The sequence below is a fragment of the Ylistrum balloti genome, unplaced genomic scaffold (genome assembly GCF_031769215.1).
Source record: "Ylistrum balloti isolate Yb309-2 unplaced genomic scaffold, AGI_CSIRO_Ybal_v1 Utg369642, whole genome shotgun sequence".
Lineage (NCBI taxonomy): Eukaryota > Metazoa > Mollusca > Bivalvia > Pectinida > Pectinidae > Ylistrum > Ylistrum balloti.
The window spans coordinates 5,173-33,035 of NW_026781902.1; the positions used below are offsets into that span (position 1 = coordinate 5,173).

Consider the following 27,863-nt stretch of genomic DNA (forward strand, 5'->3'; position numbering starts at 1 on the left):
TCTGATGTTGTAGTATATATCTACAATCTGATGTTGTATATATTTACAATCTGATGTTGTAGTATATATTTACAATCTGTGTTGTATATATTTACAATCTGATGTTGTAGTATATATTTACAATCTGATGTTGTAGTATATATTTACAATCTGATGTTGTAGTATATATTTACAATCTGATGTTGTAGTATATATTTACAGTATCTGATGTTGTAGTATATATTTACAATCTGATGTTGTAGTATATATTTATGTTGTAGTATATATTTACAATCTGATGTTGTAGTATATATTTACAATCTGATGTTGTAGTATATATTTACAATCTGATGTTGTAGTATATATTTACAATCTGATTTTGTAGTATATATTTACAATCTGATGTTGTAGTATATATCTACAATCTGATGTTGTAGTATATATTTACAATCTGATGTTGTAGTATATATTTACAATCTGATGTTGTAGTATATATTGATTATCTGATGTTTTAGTATATATGTATAATCTAGTGTTGTAGTATATATTTACAATCTGGTGTTGTAGTATATATGTACAATCTGATGTTGTAGTATATATTTACAATCTGGTGTTGTAGTATATATTTACGATCTGATGTTGTATATATATTTACAATAGTATATATTGTAGTATATATTTACAATCTATGTTGTAGTATATATTTACAATCTGATGTTGTAGTATATATTTACAATCTGATGTTGTAGTATATATTTACAATCTGATGTTGTAGTATATATTTACAATCTGATGTTGTAGTATATATTTACAATCTATGTTGTAGTATATATTTACATATCTGATGTTGTAGTATATATTTACAATCTATGTTGTAGTATATATTTACAATCTAGTGTTGTAGTATATATTTACAATCTGATGTTGTAGTATATTTACAATCTATGTTGTAGTATATATTTACAATCTGATGTTGTAGTATATATTTACAATCTGATGTGTAGTATATATTTACAATCTGATGTTGTAGTATATATTTACAATCTGATGTTGTAGTATATATTTACAATCTAGTGTTGTAGTATATATTTACAATCTGATGTTGTAGTATATATACAATCTATGTTGTAGTATATATTTACAATCTGATGTTGTAGTATATATTTACAATCTGATGTTGTAGTATATATTTACAATCTAGTGTTGTAGTATATATTGACAATCTGATGTTGTAGTATATATTTACAATCTGATGTTGTAGTATATATTTACAATCTGATGTTGTAGTATATATTTACAATCTGATGTTGTAGTATATATTTACAATCTGATGTTGTAGTATATATTTACAATCTGATGTTGTAGTATATATTTACAATCTGATGTTGTAGTATATATCTACAATCTGATGTTGTAGTATATATTTACAATCTGATGTTGTAGTATATATTTACAATCTAGTGTTGTAGTATATATTTACAATCATGTTGTAGTATATATTTACAATCATGTTGTAGTATATATTTACAATCTGATGTTGTAGTATATATCTACAATCTGAGTGTTGTAGTATATATTTACAATCTGAGTAGTATATATTTTGTTGTAGTATATATTTATAATCTGATGTTGTAGTATATATTCACAATCTAGTGTTGTAGTATATATTTACAATCTGGTGTTGTAGTATATATCTACAATCTGATGTTGTAGTATATATTTACAATCTGATGTTGTAGTATATATTTACAATCTGATTTTGTAGTATATATTTACAATCTGATGTTGTAGTATATATTTACAATCTGATGTTGTAGTATATATGTACAATCTGATGTTGTAGTATATATTTACAATCTGATGTTGTAGTATATATGTACAATCTAGTGTTGTAGTATATATTTACAATCTGATGTTGTAGTATATATTTATAATCTGATGTTGTAGTATATATGTAAAATCTAGTATATATTTACAATCTTGTTGTAGTATATATTTGATGTTGTAGTATATATTTACAATCTGATGTTGTAGTATATATTTACAATCTATGTTGTAGTATATATTTACAATCTGATGTTATAGTATATATTTACAATCTGATGTTGTAGTATATATTTACAATCTGATGTTGTAGTATATATTTACAATCTAGATGTTGTAGTATATATTTACAATCTAGTGTTATAGTATATATTTACAATCTAGAGTTGTAGTATATATTTACAATCTGATGTTGTAGTATATATTTACAATCTGATGTTGTAGTATATATTTACAATCTATGTTGTAGTATATATTTACAATCTGATGTTGTAGTATATATTTACAATCTGATGTTGTAGTATATATTTACAATCTGATGTTGTAGTATATATTTACAATCTGATGTTGTAGTATATATGTACAATCTGATGTTGTAGTATATATTTACAATCTGGTGTTGTAGTATATATTTACGATCTGATGTTGTAGTATATATTTACAATCTGATGTTGTAGTATATATTTACAATCTAGTGTTGTAGTATATTTACAATCTATGTTGTAGTATATATTACAATCTATGTTGTATATATTTACAATCTGATGTTGTTGTAGTATATATTTACAATCTGATGTTGTAGTATATATTTACAATCTGATGTTGTAGTATATATGTACAATCTGATGTTGTAGTATATATTTACAATCTGATGTTGTATATATTTACAATCTAGTATATGTTGTAGTATATATTTACAATCTATGTTGTAGTATATATCTACAATCTGATGTTGTAGTATATATTTACAATCTGATGTTGTAGTATATATTTACAATATGATGTTGTAGTATATATTTACAATCTAGTGTTGTAGTATATATTTACAATCGAGTGTTGTAGTATGTATTTACAATCTAGTGGTGTTGTAGTATATATTTACAATCTAGTGTTGTAGTATATATTTACAATCTAGTGTTGTAGTATATATTTACAATCTAGTGTTGTAGTATATATTTACAATCTGGTAGTATATATTTACAATCTAGTGTTGTAGTATATATTTACAATCTGATGTTGTAGTATATATCTACAATCTAGTGTTAAAGTATATATTTACAATCTGATGTTATAGTATATATTTACAATCTGATGTTGTAGTATATATTTACAATCTGATGTTGTAGTATATATTTAGTATAATCTGATGTTGTAGTATATATTTACTGATGTTGTAGTATATATGTTGTAGTATATATATCTGATGTTGTAGTATATATTTACAATCTGATGTTGTAGTATATATTGTAGTATATATTTACAATCTGATGTTGTAGTATATATTTACAATCTGATGTTGTAGTATATATATGTTACAATATATATGTTGTAGTATATATGTACAATCTGATGTTGTAGTATATATTTACAATCTGATGTTGTAGTATATATTTACAATCTAGTGTTGTAGTATATATTTACAATCTGATGTTGTAGTATATATGTACAATCTGATGTTGTAGTATATATTTACAATCTGGTGTTGTAGTATATATTTACAATCTAGTGTTGTAGTATCCATGATATAAATAATTCTGGTGTTTTACACTATTTACCATCTGGTGTTTTACACTATTTACCATGATGTAAATAATTCGTGTGTTTTACACTATTTACCATGATATAAATAATTCTGGTGTTTTACACTATTTACCATGATATAAATAATTCTGGTATTTTACACTATTTACCATGGTATGAATAATTCTGGTGTTTTACACTATTTACCATGATACAAATAATTCTGGTGTTTTACACTATTTACCATGGTATGAATAATTCTGGTGTTTTACACTATTTACCATGATACAAATAATTCTGGTGTTTTACACTATTTACTAGGATATAAATAATTCTGGTGTTTTACACTATTTACCATCTGGTGTTTTACACTATTTACCATGATGCAAATAATTCTGGTATTTTACACTATTTACCAGGATACAAATAATTCTGGTGTTTACACTATTTACCATGATATAAATAATTCTGGTTTTTTACACTATTTACCATGATATAAATAATTCTGGTGTTTTACACTATTTACCATGATACAAATAACTCTGGTGTTTTACACTATTTACCATGATACAAATAATTCTGGTATTTTACACTATTTACCATGATACAAATAATTCTGGTGTTTTACACTATTTACCATGATACAAACAATTCTAGTGTTTTACACTATTTACCATGATATAAATAATTCTGGTGTTTTACACTATTTACCATCTGGTGTTTTACACTATTTACCATGATATAAATAATTCTGGTGTTTTACACTATTTACCATCTGGTGTTTTACACTATTTACCATGATATAAATAATTCTGGTGTTTTACACTATTTACCATGATATAAATAATTCTGGTGTTTTACACTATTTACCATGATATAAATAATTCTGGTGTTTTACACTATTTACCATGATACAAAAAATTCTGGTGTTTTTCACTATTTTCCATGGTATGAATAATTCTGGTGTTTTACACTATTTACCATCGATGTTTTAAATAATTCTGGTGTTTTACACTATTTACCATCTGGTGTTTTACACTATTTACCATGATGAAAATAATTCTGGTATTTTACACTATTTACCATGATACAAATAATTCTGGTGTTTAAACTATTTACCAGGATACAAATAATTCTGGTGTTTTACACTATTTACCATGATATAAATAATTCTGGTGTTTTACACTATTTACCATGATATAAATAATTCTGGTGTTTTACACTATTTACCATGATATAAATAATTCTGGTGTTTTACACTATTTACCATCTGATGTTTTACACTATTTACCATCTGATGTTTTACACTATTTACCATGATGTTTTAAATAATTCTGAGTGTTTTACACTATTTACCATGATATAAATAATTCTGGTGTTTACCATCTGGTGTTTTACACTATTTACCATGATATAAATAATTCTGGTGTTTTACACTATTTACCATCTTATGTTTTACACTATTTATAATATGTTTTTTTACACTATTTACCATGATACAAATAATTCTGGTGTTTTACACTATTTACCATGATACAAATAATTCAGGTGTTTTACACTATTTACCATCTGGTGTTTTACACTATTTACCATGATACAAATAATTCTGGTGTTTTACACTATTTACCATGATATAAATAACTCTGGTGTTTTACACTATTTACCATGATATAAATAATTCTGGTGTTTTACACTATTTACCATGTTTTACATATTTACCAGGATACAAATTCTGGTGTTTTTACACTATTTACCATGATACAAATAATTCTGGTGTTTTACACTATTTACTAGGATATAAATAATTCTGGTGTTTTACACTATTTACCATGATATAAATAATTCTGGTGTTTTACACTATTTACAATGATATAAATAATTCTGGTGTTTTACACTATTTACCATGATATAAATAATTCTGGTGTTTTACACTATTTACCATGATATAAATAATTCTGGTGTTTTACACTATTTACCATGATATAAATAATTCTGGTGTTTTACACTATTTACCATGATATAAATAATTCTGGTGTTTTACACTATTTACCATGATATAAATAATTCTGGTGTTTTACACTATTTACCATGATATAAATAATTCTGGTGTTTTACACTATTTACCATGATATAAATAATTCTGGTGTTTTACACTATTTACCATGATATAAATAATTCTGGTGTTTTACACTATTTACCATGATATAAATAATTCTGGTGTTTTACACTATTTACCATGATATAAATAATTCTGGTGTTTTACACTATTTACCATGATACAAATAATTCTGGTGTTTTACACTATTTACCATGATATAAATAACTCTGGTGTTTAACACTATTTACCATGATATAAATAATTCTGGTGTTTTACACTATTTACCATGATATAAATAATTCTGGTGTTTTACACTATTTACCATGATACAAATAATTCTGGTATTTTACACTATTTACCATGATACAAATAATTCTGGTGTTTTACACTATTTACCATCTGGTGTTTTACACTATTTACCATGATATAAATAATTCTGGTGTTTTACACTATTTACCATGATGTAAATAATTCTGGTGTTTTACACTATTTACCATGATATAAATAATTCTGGTTTTTTACACTATTTACCATTTTATTAATAATTCTGGTGTTTTACACTATTTACCATGATACAAATAATTCTGGTGTTTTACACTATTTACCATGATATAAATAATTCTGGTGTTTTACACTATTTACCATGATTTAAAATAATTCTGGTGTGATATAAATAATTCTGGTGTTTTACACTATTTACCATGATACAAATAATTCTGGTGTTTTACACTATTTACCATGATACAAATAATTCTGGTGTTTACACTATTTACCATGATATAAATAATTCTGGTGTTTTACACTATTTACCATGATACAAATAATTCTGGTGTTTTACACTATTTACCATCTGGTGTTTTACACTATTTACCATGATACAAATAATTCTGGTGTTTTACACTATTTACCATGATATAAATAATTCTGGTGTTTTACACTATTTACAATGATACAAATAATTCTGGTGTTTAACACGATTTACCATGATATAAATAATTCTGGTGTTTTACACTATTTACCATGATATAAATAATTCTGGTGTTTAACACTATTTACCATGATATAAATAATTCTGTTTTTTACACTATTTACCATGATATAAATAATTCTGGTGCTTTACACTATTTACCATGATACAAATAATTCTGGTGTTTTACACTATTTACCATGATATAAATAATTCTTGTGTTTTACACTATTTACCATGATATAAATAATTCTGGTGTTTTACACTATTTACCATGATATAAATAATTCTGGTGTTTAACATTATTTACCATGATATAAATAATTCTGGTGTTTAACACTATTTACCATGATATAAATAATTCTGGTGTTTTACACTATTTATCATGATATAAATAATTCTGGTGTTTTAATTCTGGTGTTTTACACTATTTACCATGATATAAATAATTCTGGTGTTTTACACTATTTACCATGATATAAATAATTCTGGTGTTTTACACTATTTACCATGATATAAATAATTCTGGTGTTTTACATTATTTACCATGATATAAATAATTCTGGTGTTTTACACTATTTACCATGATATAAATAATTCTGGTGTTTTACACTATTTACCATGATATAAATAATTCTGGTGTTTTACACTATTTACTAGGATATAAATAATTCTGGTGTTTTACACTATTTACCATGATATAAATAATTCTGGTGTTTTACGTTATTTACCATGATATAAATAATTCTGGTGCTTTACACTATTTACCATGATACAAATAATTCTAGTGTTTTACACTATTTACCATGATATAAATAATTCTTGTGTTTTACACTATTTACCATGATATAAATAATTCTGGTGTTTTACACTATTTACCATCTGGTGTTTTACATTATTTACCATGATATGAATTATTCTGGTGTTTTAACACTATTTAATATGATGTAAATAATTCTGGTGTTTTACACTATTTACCATGATACAAATAATTCTGGTGTTTTACACTATTTACCATGATATAAATAATTCTGGTGTTTTACACTATTTACCATGATATAAATAATTCTAGTGTTTTACACTATTTACCATGATATAAATAATTCTGGTGTTTTACATTATTTACCATGATATAAATAATTCTGGTGTTTTACACTATTTACCATGATATAAATAATTCTGGTGTTTTACACTATTTACCATGATATAAATAATTCTGGTGTTTTACACTATTTACAATGATATAAATAATTCTGGTGTTTTACACTATTTACCATGATATAAATAATTCTGGTGTTTTACGTTATTTACCATGATATAAATAATTCTGGTGTTTTACACTATTTACCATGATATAAATAATTCTGGTGTTTTACACTATTTACCAGGATACAAATAATTCTGGTGTTTTACACTATTTACCATGATATAAATAATTCTGGTGTTTTACACTATTTACCATCTGGTGTTTTACACTATTTACCATGATATAAATAATTCTGGTATTTTACAATATTTACCATGATATAAATAATTCTGGTGTTTTACACTATTTACCATGATATAAATAATTCTGGTGTTTTACATTATTTACCATGATATAAATAATTCTGGTGTTTTACACTATTTACCATGATATAAATAATTCTGGTGTTTTACGTTATTTACCATGATATAAATAATTCTGGTGTTTTACACTATTTACCAGGATATAAATAATTCTGGTGTTTTACACTATTTACCATCTGGTGTTTTACACTATTTACCATGATATAAATAATTCTGGTGTTTTACACTATTTACCATGATACAAATAATTCTGGTGTTTTACACTATTTACCATCTGGTGTTTTACACTATTTACCATGATATAAATAATTCTGGTGTTTTACACTATTTACCATGATATAAATAATTCTGGTGTTTAACACTATTTACCATGATACAAATAATTCTGGTGTTTTCACACTATTTACCATGATATAAATAATTCTGCTGTTTTACATTATTTACCATGATATGAATCATTCTGGTATTTTAAACTATTTACCATCTGGTGTTTTACACTATTTATCATGATACAAATAATTCTGGTATTTTACACTATTTACCAGGATACAAATAATTCTGGTGTTTACACTATTTACCATGATATAAATAATTCTGGTGTTTTACACTATTTACCATGATATAAATAACTCTGGTGTTTTACACTATTTACCATCTGGTGTTTTGCACTATTTACCATGATGCAAATAATTCTGGTATTTTACACTATTTACCAGGATACAAATAATTCTGGTGTTTACACTATTTACCATGATATAAATAATTCTGGTGTTTTACACTATTTACCATGATATAAATAATTCTGGTATTTTACACTATTTACCATGATATAAATAATTCTGGTGTTTAACACTATTTACCATGATATAAATAATTCTGGTGTTTAACACTATTTACCATGATATAAATAATTCTGGTGTTTAACACTATTTACCATGATATAAATAATTCTGGTGTTTTAAACTATTTACCATCTGGTGTTTTACACTATGTACCATGATACAAATAATTCTGGTATTTTACACTATTTACCAGAATATAAATAATTCTGGTATTTTACACTATTTACCAGAATATAAATAATTCTGGTGTTTTACACTATTTACCATGATATAAATAATTCTGGTGTTTAACACTATTTACCATGATATAAATAATTCTGGTGTTTAACACTATTTACCATGATATAAATAATTCTGGTGTTTAACACTATTTATCATGATATAAATAATTCTGGTGTTTTAAACTATTTACCATCTGGTGTTTTACACTATTTACCATGATACAAATAATTCTGGTATTTTACACTATTTACCAGGATACAAATAATTCTGGTGTTTACACTATTTACCATGATATAAATAATTCTGGTGTTTTACACTATTTACCATGATATAAATAATTCTGGTGTTTAACACTATTTATCATGATATAAATAATTCTGGTGTTTTAAACTATTTACCATCTGGTGTTTTACACTATTTACCATGATACAAATAATTCTGGTATTTTACACTATTTACCAGGATACAAATAATTCTTGTGATTACACTATTTACCAGCTTACATATAATTCGGGATTTTACACTATTTACCATGATATAAATAATTCTGGTATTTTACACTATTTACCATGATATAAATAATTCTGGTGTTTTACACTATTTACCATCTGATGTTTTACACTATTTACCATCTGATGTTTTACACTGTTTATCATCTGATGTTTTACACTATTTAGCATCTGCTGTTTTACACTATTTACCATCTGATGTTTTACACTATTTATCATCTGATGTTTTACACTATTTACCAGGATACAAATAATTCTGGTGTTTTACACTATTTACCATGATACAAATAATTCTGGTGTTTTACACTATTTACCATCTGATGTTTTACACTATTTACCAGGATAGAAATAATTCTAAGTAAAATCAATTTTTACGCAGTTTTGTTTCCAAAATTTATCTATTTATTATTATCATACGACAACATACAATTATTACGATAGGACGGAAAACTATTATTACTATAGGACAACAAACCATTATTATGATTGGACAACAAACCATTATAGTTACAGCTTAAGACGATACAACAATATAGTGATCGATGATTACATTTGGTTGTTCACGTCATCTCCTATCCATGACTGCTCACATCAACTATAACACATTTCATATGATGTTTTTAAACAATCTCAGTACCATAGAAATTTGGCAACAGGCAAAGTCTATGAAATCCCTTTCGTTCTTGCTTAATGCTACTTTTCAATTCATTCGTTCAAAGTATACCCTTTAGCGTCAATAGAACGTCAAGTACATTTGCATATTCTATACCGTTCCAATTTTAACAATTTATTTCCTTAACAGAAATTAAGAATGACAATTCAATCGATAAAAACTGTTCAGTAGTAGAAGTGTCTATTCATATGTGATTTATACAACGAGTGTCAAATCATTTCCCAGATCTACTGACGAGAATAAAAACGTAGTATGATATAGGAAATAATGAAAAGATATATTAATTACACAACATAGATTATTTTTACAAATATTCATGGAAAACAACATTTTTAATAGTAATTACCATAAATTTAGTATGCAAATGCAGTACCTGCTCCTATCTTTGTAGAGGTCGTTCAGATCGTTTCTGAGACTTTTCATTATTCAATTGGTGTTATTTTGCATATCTGGTCAGGTTTTTACGATTATTTTCTTTGTCTAATTGTTGTTGTGCCATTTTTCGGTTGCTTTCTTTCCTCTACGTGTCGCCCTTGTAACGAGAGGCGGTATGTGGGCCACTTATGTAGATCTGCAGGATGCCTTTTTCCAAAAAGTTCCTCCGTTTTACTTGCAACTGGAATGTCTTCCAGTACCGGGCCATGCCATCAGGGCTCACAACTGCAGCTGGTGTCTTAACCAAGCTGCTGCAGGTGGTCGTGATATTCCCTCGTGCATATTGAGGGAATCTATGGTGAAGGACACCCGTTTGGTCCTAAAAGTCTTACTCAAGGTCGGCTTCATACCTTGCAGAGAAAAGTAAGAGGTTTCCCCATATCAGAACATCGTTTTCCTGGGTGAGGAATCGTTTCAATACGTTTCCAGGTGGGTTGGTTTCTCAGCTTTTTGGGTTACCTAAGGGAGGTCAGACCTCTCCGGTTGTTTTCTCGTGACCAACTGAGTTCCTTCTTCAAGGGATAGCATGGCTTCCTCTAAACCAATCGTTCATGGAGTTTGCTCGTTGGGTTCTTTTGTTCCATCCATTACCGTGTTCAAGGTCATTGCTGCTCCGGGAACTGGTCTAGGAAGTAACTCTCAGAGCTCATCAATATGCAGTCCTTTCGAGGGATCCTACATTCAACGAAATTTGTGTGGCTATGAACAACTCAACAGCTTTCGCATATATGGAGAGACAGGGGGCATCAGGTCTCACATTCTGTGTGCCCTCGCTATCGCATTCTGCTTCTGTCCAGGCAGACTGAATGGTTGTTTTGGCGGATACTCATTAACAAGCCGTTCGAGGCTCTTCCTTGAAGTTTGTCTTTCTGGTCGTCGGAGGAGTACAATCCAAGCATTGTCTTCTCTTCCTTCTTGTCTACGCTGGTACAGGGGCTAATCAGGCGTTACCCTTCTGACTGATCCTGCTTTTATGACTAAGAATCAAGGTCGTGGGTTCTCGTCTTCTCCCATTAAGGTTCCTATCTTGACGGGTCCTGAGGAGGGGGATATGTTGTTCTGTCACAGTTGGGCGCTTAAGTTTCACTCCGAATAAAACCCAAAGGGATGTGGTGCCAAATTTCGTCTGATTTTGCGTATTCAACAAGGTCGTCATGATATCTCTTCCATTCTGTGTCTTGGTGGATTTGCCAAGTCATCAAGTATGTTTATGATCATTCTGATCATCTGACTCGGGCGAGGTTGAAGTTACGGGCTCATGAGTTTTAGGCCCTCGCTGCATCTTGGGTCCTCCTCAATGGTTCGCCCTTAAAGGATGCCATGTCCACAGAATCTCGGTGCGGCCAGAATACTTTCACAGATTTCTATCTTGGGTCTTTGGCGTCTCATTCCGATGGTTTGTACTCCCTCGGACCTTTGGTAATGGCTCAGACTGTGGCTGACCCTTCAGTCTAATTTGGTTCGTTTTTATCCATTTATGATAAGGCGCCACATAAGGGCACCTACTCCTTCACGCTGAGGTAGTTTCAATTTTATCTCCTTTTAAAAAACTATTTGTGGGGCTCCCTGAACCTTTTCCTCTCTTCCTGGAGTTGTCTCTATGGAGTCCCCATTCCGCCTCTTTTCTTCTCAGGCTCCATAAAGGTTATTGATGAAGAAGGATCACTCTATATCTCAGTCGAAATATTCTCACTCTATTTTCATTTCTCACTATTGTTTGATGATATCTTGCCGAAAATCATGATCTTGGGAACAACCACTGCAATATCGAACCAACTTGTAAACATCATAAGTTGGGAAAATTTCAAAATTATAACCAATGTTTAGTCACAAAAATGTCTGTGGTAAATCTTCATCATAATTATGAGTTTTCTCCTTTGTCTTTGAAATAAACAGAAACATAGGTAAATAATTGGATACGATTTTCTTCTATTTCTAATACAATTTTTTTTGCCAATTAAAACACACCTTTCAAATATAGATAACATATCAATACGGTAACATCTAACCATGTAAACATGCAAAACCCCAACAGCAGACAGAATCGTAATTGGCCTCAAAATCGATAAAAGTAACAAAGAGACAACAAACAAACAAAAGACAAACCCTTATCATTGATCGATTATTACACGTTTATACCTGCAGTACACAATACATGAATAACGATTGAATCGATGATAAAGTGTCCAAATCTTTATAAAGCCTAAATCAGAAACATTTAAGCGAGATGTCTTGACAAACTGGCCTGTGATCTCTCCGACAACGATTTCATATTTTTTCTGCCTTTTTTAATGTAATGATTTATTTAATGTGTTTTTGAAACAGAATCATGGACTGCCAACATGTTTGAAATGAAAGTTATTGTGCAAATCGATTACGTTAATGGGCGTATGTTTAGGATGATGTAAGAAGTGAAACTATCGACCGCTCACTAAGGAAACAAATTGAATGTTAACCGATTACTGGGTTTGGACACGTTATAATCCATTCTTTGTATCAAGGAAATTCATTGTGAAATTCTATAGGGATATTGATTACTTTGTTAAAGACAAACAAGCTAACTATAAAGGGCAAATATATCTGAATTTCTTAAACGACTTGTGTTCAATTCGTACCATATGGTGGTACTTAGTTTGAAAGGATGCTTGATGAAACGACAAGTGACAAGTTCAAATCTGTAAGTACACTTATTTTCAAATATTTATTTCTGATATCGAAAACGTATATCTAATGATTATGTTGTAACGTTTCAAGGTTTTTAACTTTATTTCAAAAATAAGAAAGCTACACTGCTGCAATCACGGTTAGATTTATCTTTTATTATCCAAATAAATCACATTTTTAGCTCATCTTTTAATTTTTGTATTGGATAAATAGCTTTCACAACTGCAAGTCATAATTTGCGTTTCCTATATGATATTTTTGTATGATATTTCAATGACAGCTGCTTTTACATTGGAATATTCGAGAAAGTCATAACATTAAAAATGGTTATGGCATTTGGATAATAGTTTTAAATACTGAGAAAACAGGATGACCTGAAAAACTTGTATATTTTGAATGCTGACACACAAACGTGGTGATAACAAGAGTCATAAAATGAACGATGCATTATTGAATTTTAAATGTTATTTGAGATTCATCTCTGAATCCATTTCTCCATCCGATTGTTTATCCCGAACAACAACCTAAAAACCATTCAACTTATTTCACTAAAACATTTTACGTATATCATGCTAGCTGTGAATTTTGCTTTGGCGAGTTTTTGTTAGCAATATGTTACTGTAAATCCTTATTTTTTCGCGTGGATTTATTTAGTTGAAAGGTACTCCTAATCCACGAATCCGTGTTCATGAACCGTGAAATAAGTCAGTAAGACTATTGGATAATACTTATCAACAAAACCAAGTGCCAGTGAAGTAGTGATTTTTCGAAAAATAACAAAAATTAAACTCCATGGAAATATTTCATTTTATGTTATCATCAATACAAATTTTTTATTAAGGACTGCGCTTCAAAAACCTCTTCATGCTCTTTATTAGTAGTCATTAGTAGCAACAATTGTTCAAACATGCTATTTAACGTTAGTAGGTTTTTTCCGAGTTACAACTTGAAAACCACCGTGTGACTCATCTTGTATATAAATGTCTGTTTGAAAATTCATACTTACAGCTGGGCGTTCGGGATAATGCCACACTTCGTGGCTTTTTTTTTTATTATTTAGCTCCAGCATGTGTTAATATTTGTAACTGTCCTGGCACCCACATACTGACGTCACTTACAGTAAGAATCTGGTCGATATATTAGATTTGGTTTCATGAACGAAGTTTGACTTGAAGAAAAGGATTTGAAGATTCAAAAAATATCCCACTGAAAGATATTTATGGTAACAATTCCAGCATAAAAATATACATAAACATACATGAAAGAGTTATTAAGAATTCTGATACTATTCGTAGTCAGCGTGTATTTGTTTTCAATTGCTTGTGATAGGTAACCACAACCAGTAAATATGAAAATAGTTTTCTTAAGAAATATAACTATACACTTAAAGCTGAAACGCCACATATATTATTAACTTTGCATGAAAACAAATATTTAGTATTCGCTTATAAAAGAAAAGTTTGGATAATTTTTGGGGTCTTTGATGAATCCTGGAATGACAAAACAGATATATGATGCAAGATTCATTAATTATTTGGCTTTACTGTAAATTTGTAGTTTAAATTTGCTTTATAAAATGTTATTTTGGTTTTTTTTTTTTTTTTTGTATCTTGTTCTTTTTTGGTGTTAAAGAAGATGATCATGAAAATGGCGTGGATAGCTCTCGTGGTTTTGATATTGCAAACACCTGATGCACACAGCGTATTGAATGGTTTGACCAACTACGTACCAGGTAAGGGCACGTTTACACAGAAGAAAAAAATGTTTCTGTTGTATTTTGTCACGAATTCATATTTATTAAATAAATAACTACAAGTGAGATTCTTTAAACAAAAGTCCACGTGTTCACGAAATATTTAAAAAAAAAAAACACTCACAAACACACCCTCACACACACACACACACACACACACACACACACACACACACACACACATACAAATTGAGCAATGTGACAAAGAGTTTTATGAAAGTCAGATATGTGAAAATAACATATACCACAATGTAGACATATTGCATAACATCATCAAATCTTATAAGAAGTGAACTTTGCTCTTCTAGAACAGATGTTTGCGATGTAAACAATATCTTCAAAACGTTAAAGGTAAAACTTGTGTCAAATATTATTTTACTTTCTACGCAATAGTTTTACATCTTTAGATGTCTACAACGGAATACTTCTCCACTACACAACACCATGTCGATATATCATTTCAATTTATTACTCGCGCGTTTTACAATTAATGATAGTTTGTGCAAAAATCAATTCAATCTATGATGTTACATGCATGTTCTCTGGCGTGTGACTTCAGTATTTTTGATTATCTAAAACTATTATTTGGGTGTCTATAGTGTGTGGTACATATATATATATATATATATATATATATATTTAATATTTTCGTCATTCCTCACAGTAACAACAACAACACTGGATATGCTGTTTATCTTTGACTCGGCGAATGACGAACTATTTGAACAAGCAAAACTCTTTACTGTCGATACACTAGCCGCTGCTGACATTAATGGCGACTTGGTGCGTGTTGGTCTCATGACCCTCCATAATCAAGTCTTTTATCTTCATAAAGAACTGGATAATGATATGAATAAAGACACTCTTATAAATGTTATACTGAATCTGACGGCACAGGCACCAAGTAGCATATTGATTACTGACTTCGAGGGGATTTTCAGCGAGACAAATGGAGGACGTCTTTATGTAAAGAATATAACAGTGGCATTTGTGTCAAACTATACCGCTGATGATATCACTAACGGCCTGCAGATTCTACAGAATAAAGAGTTTGATAGTGAAGTGAACATCGTTGGGCTACAACTGTACAACGCAACTAATATGATGTCTTACTCCAGCCATACATACATCACTGAAGATATTAAACAACTAGGCAGCTTCACAGCTACAATATTTTTCCAAACTTTTACAGACGGTAGGATATTTAATTTTGCAACGATACCATATATATAGTATATGCATAATAGACAGCACGTCGTCAGAAATACCCTGCTGTTATAAGTTATGTGTAACATATGTCACGATTTTCGCTTGTTCTGACCGGGTAAGAGGTCGAAATATAATATTAGATAATATATAATGTTTTTTGCTAGTTTATCGTCGTCCTATAACAATCGATTTGTACATATTTCCCGACATTACCATTAGTCTTTATCACTTGTTCCGAAATAAACTATATATTAATTGATATTTTAATTTCTAGAAAACAAAAAGCAAGTTAAGATAACAAATGGTGAAATATATAGCAGATCTCATTTGCATTTTTCTTTTTTCTTCTCCTTCTTTTTTTCTCAGTATATTCATTTCCTTTTTTTTCATATAGGATATTTTACTGTATCAACCCCCCCCCCCCCCCCTTTTTCCGTTTTAATGCAAGATCATGGCTTCAGGGCTTCGGAATGCCTCTTATTGGGCTCATTTAATAATATTTAATTTATAGGAGCTCAACTACTCGCAAATAACAGATAAGTATTAAAGCAACATTTGTGAATTCAATACTGTAACTGTCTTTCTAAATAAAGGATATTCTAGATTAAATCCATACATTTTTAAGAATTTTGAATTTTGTACTGATAAGAAAATGAACACATATCTAGAATATGTTTTTGTATGAATATTAATAAGACTATTTCTATACTAGAATATACTAAAGCTTAATAAACAAATAATTTCTGTATACGTTATATGAAAATTAAGGATTTTTTTATTCCGTTCAGTATGGTCTTTTATCTTTTATCGACCCAGTAGGACAATTGACCTCACCAAAGGTCCATAATTGATAAATATCTTCAACTAGTCTCTTCCTTATTCACTAATAGTATAAAAGACACAAACAAACGCTGTGTCGTTAAGATATTATGTTTAAGATCTGTGACCAAATAACTGGACATGCTTCCGTCAAATATATACCTGCCATGCTTCAGAGAGAGTCGTCACCGATGTTAGACAATTCCTTTCACATTTTTCTTTAATCCAGATTGTCAATATAACCGCCCAATACAGACAACAACTGCAAGTGTGCCCCCAGTTGAAGCACTTACGGAATGGGAGCAAAATACCAGGGATAATCTTATTCTCGATACAGCATTACTCTCTTCGACCATTCGAAAGAAGACTTCAGCCTCCGACAGCCGAACGTCCAGCACCTTAATAGGCTCTGTGGGCTTGATAATTGTTCTAACGACATTTTTGCTACCAATAATAACGGACATACCAACGTTTATACGGGATGTTAAACTCTCAATCAAATACCAAAAGAAGTATAGACGTAAGATGGACAAGCTGAAGGCAGGAATGCCACATTGATCATATACAACTTGGACACTGTTATATAGTAGCAGTTGTGAAAGTGAACCAAATAAAAGACAGTTCACGATCTTCTATGGTCATAATTATCTCTTTTGGAAATATTATTTTACTTTGTTTGATATGATGTCGGACGTGTTTGATGCTCGTATGTATGTCTGGTGGTTTCATGAACGTAACATTGCTTTCGGCGATTGAGGAGGATTTACGTAGTCGCCGTCGATTAAGCGGAAGGCGCTTACTCTTCCGGAACTCCTGCTATTATTTTCTTCTCTCTTTTGCATTTTGTCCAAGTTTCATTGAATATATATATATATATGTGTGTGTGTAAGCTTCAATTGGGATTTTGTGAACATGTCGGCTATTTCTTGGTTGTTTAGTATACGAGGGTTTCCTTTTATGTGTATCGTACGCATTATGTACATGTTGTTTTTTTAACATGTATATATCTTTCAGCCAAAGTACAATGCATTCACGTTCAAATGCTTTAAGAGATGAGGACATTGGAAATATCTTTCCCAATGAATCGGATCCCGTGTTGATATCAGTTATACTATGCACAAATGTGTGCAATTTTAAGGACGTTTGACCCGACTTAAGAAATAATTCAATATGAAATAAATTCCAGCATAATATCAAGGACTTTGGTATTCTTATACACTTTGTTATGTATAGTTTTACTGAAAAATACTTATAGAGGTCAAATTTTACGACATTTTGAAGAAATATCACATGAGGACTACTTTGTTTACGGCGTCAACAATATCAGCATTTTGTGGTCGCTAAGGCACTTCTCTTGATCATAATTCTGGATATTTTGGGTAAATTTCAACTCAGTTTTGCATGAATTATCACCACAAATCACGGATTTTAAGTTCATGAATTCCGCCTGGGTTGACCACACTCCAAGATTTTTAGGACACGTAAGCAAATGTTTTAGCTTGTTTCTTAATCATGCAAAAACTTGATATTTGGGTGAAAATTACAAAAATTGAAGCATGGAGACACCCTCTTTTTAACCATGAAACGTAACCTCCAAATTTTTTTTCTCTTAACATAAAGTATTTTAAAAAATATTAATACTAGAAGATGATTAAATAAAGATTTGAGTCATATGGGAACATTTTCAATTTTTTGGTTGCTTTGCAGTTTAAAACTCGCCTAATTAAATTAAAACTTCCTATTTTGACATTTGTTTTCTTAATATACAATTATCACACCGTTACCTTGCGAAAATAACGGAATGTCTGTTATTCAGGAAAAAATGAGTATGATATATGAAAATTACTTACTTCCTGTTACACATATTTTGACGCCAGTACCGAAAATGGTAGTGTGGAAACATCTTGGTTTTGGGTGATAACCTACTTTCTAAAATCAAACCTTTCAGAAAAATGATTTCATCCTTGATCAATTTAGTACTTCTCAATCTCTACTTGTCTACTAATACCCTAATGACATGTTAAGGTCATCTGAAATTTATATGCTATCCAAACGGATGTACGCGTGTTGAAAGTTGGGTCAAATTGAGAGGAATGCTAAAAGAATGTTTGTTGTTGAAATGATTACATTTGTGGAAAGTTTAATTGAGTCTACATTATTATTTTCTGGTCCTTAGTGAATAAATATACAAGTCTGAAAACTCAACATAAGAATTTCAATTTTCGATTCAATGAGATCATAGTGTTCCTGAGTACAGGTCTACAAAATTATTAAGACTCTCTAATCGCTTTTCTCCTTATAGAAATGTATTGAATGTTATTAACCATTGTCTAACTTTGCATTATCAGTCCTGATAATCTCACGCAGGGTATTGTCGACTCCAAGTTAGTGTAATTAGATTGTATCCCGGTACTCAGTGACACCATCTTCAATTACATTAATTTGATATAACTGAAGTGACGAGAATCGAAGGTTAATTTGAGTTGCTGATTCATCATAGTCTGTATTTTTGTTAAGCATTTCGATTTGAAGTTGCCACACATTCACGGTAATCTATAAAAATGTACAAATTGATTGATTATTCCTTTGTGTTCGAGAGTAATTTTATTTCTATAATTGACAATTGTTTGGGGGATTTTATGCGATAATGCCGGTAAGTTATTTGCATTGAAAGCCTGATATAATGCATTATTTTTATTGTGTAGTGCTATGGAGACATCTAATACTCACATTAAAAGTTTCGTTTTCAAATGATAAGTATGTCGCCATTAAAGTTCGTTCTTGTCTTGTACGTTTTCAACGAATGGTAATAGTTTTATGTCAAGACATTTGACCTTGATATATATTGTGTATTTTTTCACTCTCATTTCCTTTTGTTACTTTCCATATGTAAGGATATTTTTTTCGGTATTTTTAACGACGGTACGCCCGCAAAATAATGAAACAAAATCGACCAGTTATAATAAACAGTGTGTACCTGGAGATGCAGAAACGGGCCAATGTTTTCTTCACAATAACCTTCGCCAATATGTGGTTTGTTCAGTCAAGGTAAATGCCTACATCAATAAATTTCTGTGAAGACAACCACATGTTCATTGATAACTCTGCACTATAATCAATCACGTGTTCCTTCTTGATAATATTCAATACTTCTAAGATCAAACCGATTGTTACCTGTATCAAGACATCTGGGCCAAGTTAGTGTTTGCCAAACTTAAACATAAGAATACAATTTTATATGAAATTGCTCATATCAGTCGTATCAATGATTAAACCTGAAATAAATGTCATTAAAACAATTAATAATTACCTATATTGCGTCACCAATCAGGATCGTGAGTACATGTATATACATCAAACAACCGCAATAAGAACGAAGTTTACTTTCACCATTAATCGGTTTATTTTATAGCTTGCCCCTAATGTTCTGCTTTAAAAGTGCACTTAGTCACGAATCAGAAATTCGGGGTTTTCACAAAGCACCTGATGTTGAAAAGGTTCATATAAGTTTTTATAAAGAAATGTTAAGAAAAATGTTTGTAATATTTTTCGCCTATAAGGAATTCTAAAGATTGTCTTTGTGTGTATATTGAACACCGGTGGCGTTAATGCGTTTAAATGATTGACGAGTGGTGAAATAATTGACGAGTGGTTTGTCATTAACAAGAGGCTATGAGCTTAATAATCTCAAACAGTCTTTAACTTCAAAGAGTCATTACACAGAAATTTACACTGAATCGATCTAATTGTTGAATTCCTTTGAGATCTTCGTGATACAAGGCAGCATACATGGTTTCATAAAAATCCATTCATATCTATTTAATTATCGTGTTCACAAAAACCATGAGTAATAACAGAAAGAAGGGACATAACTCTGTAAGTTACAATTGAATTGGTCCCATCATCCAACTCATTCGAATTATCATTGACATATGGCTACAAACAATGTTTCATCAACATATGTTAATATTTAGTGAAGTCATCGTGTTCATGAGGTCCTATGGGAATAAAACTGCAAACAGACATAATTTTATATATTACACCATGTTTAATTAATTGTTATATTTACTGACGTCCGTGATAATTAAACTGCAAAAAGTCATAATTCTGTCAAATTGCGGTCATATTGGTGCCGGTGTCGAATCTAACCGTTTCATCAAATCCATGTCAATTTATTCAAATCTATACGCTCACAATAAAAAGATAACGCTGACTGTGGACGATGAACGATAGCTATATGTAGATTAAAATGACATATGGTCAGGTGACCTAAAAATCTACTCGAAAAAATAGGTCTCCCTTGCATTTACTAGAACTTCTGCAAATCTCAAATGGATTGTATTAAAAATATAGTCCCGATAATTTGAATTAGACCAAATATGTATTAATCTGTCAAAATGTCATTATGTCAGTAAAAAATCAAAACTGCATAATTTAATTGAAATAATTGACTTTGTGAAAATTCTCCGACAGCTACCCGGAAGAATAGCGGCTATTCTGAGTTTCAGGGTCGTCTCCCGCTTCGCTTCGGACTGAACAGGTGCCATTTTTAAATTGTTATTGTGTGTGTTTTGTGTCCTTTCTAAGAAGCCTATGTATCCATGGCATAAAGAACCTAATGTTGGAGGTTTTCATTTTCAGGCAGTGAAAATTTAAAATATCTATAGCAGACGACAACATTTGCAAGGTCTCAAGCAGGTATCAAAACCATGGAAAATAGATATGTTCTACTGAAAATTACCATAATGTCATATCTTGATCTTTTTACTGGTTAATGTGTACATCATTTGTCTTTGTCGATTGATATTCTGCAAATCTGGAGGAAATATGAATATTTTTATTTCATATTAAGCATCAAACGTTTGCAAGGGTTCTCTCCCCTTACAGAATCAGTACGTCCAGAACAATGTTAATCTGGTCACATTCATCAACAAATGAAACAGGCTAAATTTGGTAGTTTCATGAAGTCCAGCTTGAGTAGAAGTTGAAATATTATTATATGAAAGGTGTATCAAGGAATGTAATATTATTAAATGTATTTCATGTCGACAAATGAAAAATCTGTATCATGAAATGTAAATGGTTGTATCATTATCATGTCATTTTATTAATTTAAACAAAAAATGTTTAAAATTTTATTTAAACAATTATTTACAGTATAGTATCTCAGGTAACAGATAACACATGTAAAAACACAGGTAAATGAACTCAGGAGAAATATTTAAGTATGGAACTTACTATAAATTACTATAATTTGTTGGATATAATAACATTTCAACTAAATGATATATTGTGTAGTTTGTGTGCTGACAGAGAAGTCGAAGATGAGTTTCATTTATTCTTTAATGTCCGTTTCATAATTATCTCAAACGTAAATATATAAATCCGAGCTCCTTCAGGAAACCTAGTATTTTCCTCACTTTATTCTATATATAATGTCCGTTCTATAATTATCTCAAACGTTAATATATAAATCCGAACTTTTTCAGGAAACATAGTATTTTCCACGTAATACAATTATTTTGTGTACATGACATAAAAGAACTTTATAATTTAAGATTTTTTTTATATTCATCTACAAACTTCAGAAATGAAAATGTATGAGTGCAACGTTTCCTTTTTTCTAGTGTATTTGCATATAATGTATATCATTATCAGTTATGTTGTAAAACCTGTCAACATGGTGACCAATAATGTATTCGTCTCTCCAACAATCCGTATATATGCATGATTGAACTTCACGTCTGATGGACTTTTGGCCTAAGGAAGTCAAAAACCTGAGCTGAACGGTTATACGTATGCAAGTAATATCTACCAGGAAAGTTAATGTTGAATCGGTAGGAAGTTCAAGACGTCGTTACTTCCAAGACATCACGTAGCTGTAAAAGAAACAAACAAATATATATGTTTATAATTAATTTCCTAGTTACACATGCAATAATAAATCTTATTCAAATGTAAGGAAATGCAGAGTCAGAACATTGCTTAAATTCCTTAGAAAAGAATCAGTCTTTCAAACAATGCGAATTGTATTAATTATGTTCTTTTCTGACAAAGAGTTGTCTGATAAAAAAGTACATACAAATCTTATAGATGTAGTTTAAATTTGGATTGCATATTAAGAATTGTATTTGATAAAGTCTTAAGAAATTTACAAAATTCTGAAAAAAAAACAAACGCATAAGCGATACATTTAAACGTGTCGTCAGAAAACAACAATATATTGTCCGTTATCATTTTTTCTATTATATGTTAAAATCTTTATCATTTAAAGTCAGTTATATTATCATCGACAACTATTTCTAATTAGTTTCATTAAGAACTTGACCAGATGAGATTTTTTTAATCATGTTTTAATTGCATTCACTTGGTGCAACGACTTTTCGATCGAGTCCATATAACGAGCAAAACAATCGGCACAAATTTAAGGTTGTTAACATAAATACATCGTTGTAATCAATTAGGCTGAGATTCTTCGAGAAAATTAACCAATTACACTGTCTAAAATGTTATCAACAAGTAATGAGAAGTTAGACATCATCTGTGGACTTCGTAGCTAAATAATACAAATTTAAGTAATGCTGCGAGCATTCGATAATTTTTATAGTTTCTTTTAATATTTTTTCTATAGTACTTACGTGATAAATTTGTATATAACTAATGCTATTAAGCATCGCCAGACCAACAAATCCAGCATACTGAATGAAGATCAAAAATTCCTGAAATATAAACAAGATTACTTCAAATGCAATCGTCAAGCACTCGGAAATATACAAAAAAAATATAAGATACAGTTATTGTTTTAATTGAGTTTAAAAAATAAATTATTAAGGAACAAATACTCACCCATATTTTGTCTGAAAATACTGCAATTTGAATCATTGTGAGTAATGCTTGAGACCCACCAAATCGCCACAAATACATGCTAAAGAAAGTAACTGTGGAGTGAACTGCCTCGGTCTGTTTCTCCTACAAATACAAATATATCATCCTATTTCCGATAAAAAAAATGTATAGTGTAAACGTAGTTCAATCAGTACCTCAAGTAATGCTGGAATATTTAAACGGAAACACTAATGATCAGAGTTACCTCCCTTCCCACAGAAACGAGTATTCAGCGTACTGCTATTATGTATACTGATTTTTCCAATTATTCTCAGCAAAAATGATAATAATTTAAACAATAGCATAAACACATAAAACTTTATTGCAGACGTAGAAACGTCCAATCAGATTCTTCACATATAGAAAATGTAAAACAAAAAAATACGGAAACAAGCAAAATATGAAAGAAAAGAACGACACACATCTATGAACAACACAAATTCATTTTGATATCGCTGCATCATGTTTACTATGGTAAATCCATTGAACATCCCCGGGTGTCCGATTAATATTAACGTATATCAATATTTCACTGACGTAACGTCACTTATAGTGTATCGGAACATCAGTGTGATCATTTATTTGTTGCTTGAAATCTGAAAAAAAAATTCCTCACGTGGATGACAATTTTAAGTTAAAACGATCAGTAAACTACCCTGCGTTTGTCAAAGTAGAAAACCTTTTAGTAAGGTGTTGAAAGAATTTCAATATAAAGTAAGGACACATTTTTGTATAGTGTTGAATAAATTAAATATACGAGACCAAATGAATATATATGAATATATACAAACCGTCAGCATAGTCGTATCTAATGGTGTTTGTAGAAGATCCACAAAAGCTTGCACAACATTATCCCACGTCGACGAAGCTATAAGAATGACCACACCATACGTCAACGCTTTAAGAAATATATAGTTTTTAGTCGCTTTAATTCCTATTGTCTTGGATGAATGATCGTCCTCGTAATCCCGTCCTGACAAAAACGTCTTTGTCTGAGGTAGAAGTTCACGTGATTCAATAACTGGGGGATATTTCCACAGGTAGAAAAGACAGCCGAAAGCAAGAGCAACACCACTGAGGATATCACAGTCAATGTCGATGAAAAAACCTAATGATGACCTATGTGATTTATAAACGGGATCCCCGGATGTATGACGAAACACAACTCCATCTAACACGTCCAGCCACATTCGGTATTGGAATATAATGATACCAATCCTTCTGTATTGTAGTGATTCCATCGATACGAATTTCGCGGAAACGAAACCGAGAACCAACCCTGTTATACTGATGACGTTAGGGGTAACGATGTGATATACCCCCGTGGGTTCGAATATAGCAACTACAAGCTCTGCTATAGGATTGAATATGTAGTGTGACATGTGGTCCATCATCAGAAGCTTGACCGACAGAGGTCTTAGAGGCGAGTAACCTCCCTTGTTTGGAGGTTCCATCAGCGTCATTTTCTGTAAGGAATTGAACACTAAAATGTCCATGACGAGGAAATAAAACACCAGAATACATCCCAGTACAAGAAAGATTGGTCCTGTTCGGCTGTATTTCCACGTCCAAAATGGACACAAAGCCATTTTTGATTTTCGTTTGTTAACTACACAAGATAAGCTACAACTTTCAAATAATGATGCCATATCTTCATTTTTGAATATGTCCGTAACTTCTGTTGTTCATCGCAACCACCACAGCCATATTGAAAGTTAACGCGCGCATGTAGTTCCCGGTTGTTGTATAGTGCACCCTGAAGAACGCTACCACTCATCTAAACATCAAAAATTTATGAATTGACGTTCAGTTTATCTGGCCATATCTGTAAAATAAACACGATTTATTATCAGTATCGGAAAATTTGGTACATTTTATTTATCGGGAAGGCTGTGTATTATCACACCACATCCGTGATGTCACAGAGTACATGACCCGGGTTAATGTAAAGATACATTGTAATATCCTTGAACTTTGATACAGTACATGAACGCTGCTCAGTATACTCTACAGTCAGTCACTGACACTGTGACAAGTTGAAATTTGTGAAAGTCACGTGATAATTAGACTAATATCCAAGCCTAAGTAACGGTTAATAGATAAGATTAATAATTGAATAGTTAAATCAGATTTATGGATAAATGGATAAATGGATAATTCTAATTCTGCTTTGAAAGGTGCTACTCTCTTGTGTGTCTGATGAAGTATGCTTTTATAGCAAAACGGATTTCTATGTATACAAACAAAGCAAATATTGTAAATAACATTGAAAAATAGGTTGAAAGATAAGTAAACAGATATTGATATATGGAAATTTGCAATATATACTTCTATGGTCTAAAACATCTTCGGAAAAAAATAATTTGTCTCGTAAAGATTTTCTTATATAATAAGACAGAATCCGTATATAAAAGATGTTAGGGTATGCCAGTTTTTTTTGTTTTTTTTTTTTTTTTTTTTTTTTTGGGGGGGGGGGGGGGGGGGGGGGTAACCAGAAACGCCTTAAAAGAATATGAAGTTACAAGTACAGGTGTTTTCGAGAGGTTGGTGGTATCTTTGTGAGTAAGCAATATGTATATCTAATATTTCAAAGTCGGAGAATTTGGGTTATAAGGTAGCGGTATCTAGCTTCTCTAAATATAGATTGTGTGTGATAATCTGTGAAAAAAAGAGGGGGCGTGTAAATACGAAGATGAATATACACAATAATCATCAAATTGTACCACTGTGTAAACAATGACGTAAGGAAGGGTCATTTGTTATTGTGCATAAACATTTGATACAACACGTGTATAACACGCACTCTCACGCACACATACCCATACCAGATAAAACACACATGTGAATTTTATACTTAACAGAACCTTAAGACGTAGACTCATTTACATAGTATCACATGGCTGATATAATTTTATGTATACGCTTGTACCTATATTTATCTAGGAAATACAATACCAACGCGTGTATCATTTTACTTTCGTACAAAACACAGTAACCCTACCTTTATTTGGTGAATAACCTTGTAACCTTGACATGGATATGAAAGTCACGTACTCTTTTACATCATATGTACTTAATTGCCTTGATGTTTAAACTATCTCCCTCAGCGAGACATATACCTTCAATTTCAGAAGGGTTTTACACTTATTTACTGAATATAATGAATTGTTTGTAAATCATTGCATTCAATGGTATAAAAGACAAAGAATGATACTAGGAAATCTTTTCACGTTTCAAATATAACACTTCAAGAATGTTTCGTTTGTGCATCTAAAATGCCAACATGCAATCTTACCTAAGCGTCTAGCTGTTATTAATGTTTACACAACTAAAGCAACTCCGTCAGGCACTGCATGACTATAAACACTGTTTCTATCTGTGGGGTCGATTGTGACATCCTCCATCCTCGGCTCCCAGCTGACAACCGTCTCTCTTCAATGACTTTTCAGCTATGGAAACACGAGTGAATAACTGGGCAGAAGTAGACTTTATCGTTTTACAAGAGACTGTGACCTCTAGGATCTATTACGTTGTATGACTGGGTGAATTTCTGATGAGTTGTGTTGCTTGCATACAAGCGCATATAGAAGATGATACAACGGGTAGATTTTTTTTGCAGATGAAAGGTATGTGTACGTGTAGTAATGGAAGGAAACAAATATGTAAAGAAGATGA

The 27,863-nt window shown here is 30.6% G+C and overlaps 2 protein-coding genes across 2 annotated transcripts; one reads left to right on the forward strand and one right to left on the reverse strand.

Moving 5' to 3' along the window:
- The first annotated feature begins 15,157 nt into the window (after nucleotides 1-15,157).
- Nucleotides 15,158-17,861, forward strand: LOC132554690 (uncharacterized). The gene is made up of 3 exons (XM_060219004.1): nucleotides 15,158-15,254; nucleotides 15,940-16,470; nucleotides 17,533-17,861. The coding sequence occupies exons 1-3, from the start codon at nucleotides 15,158-15,160 to the stop codon at nucleotides 17,859-17,861; spliced, it is 957 nt and encodes a 318-aa protein (XP_060074987.1).
- A 4,927-nt stretch (nucleotides 17,862-22,788) lies between these two features.
- On the reverse strand, nucleotides 22,789-27,619 carry LOC132554904 (ceramide phosphoethanolamine synthase-like). Its single transcript, XM_060219238.1, has 5 exons — nucleotides 27,484-27,619; nucleotides 24,980-26,013; nucleotides 24,150-24,272; nucleotides 23,942-24,022; nucleotides 22,789-23,182 (listed from the first exon to the last, which is right to left on the reverse strand). Exons 2-5 carry the CDS (start codon nucleotides 25,835-25,837, stop codon nucleotides 23,150-23,152), a joined length of 1,095 nt encoding a protein of 364 aa, XP_060075221.1. The 5' UTR covers nucleotides 25,838-26,013; nucleotides 27,484-27,619; the 3' UTR covers nucleotides 22,789-23,149.
- Nucleotides 27,620-27,863: the final 244 nt, after the last annotated feature.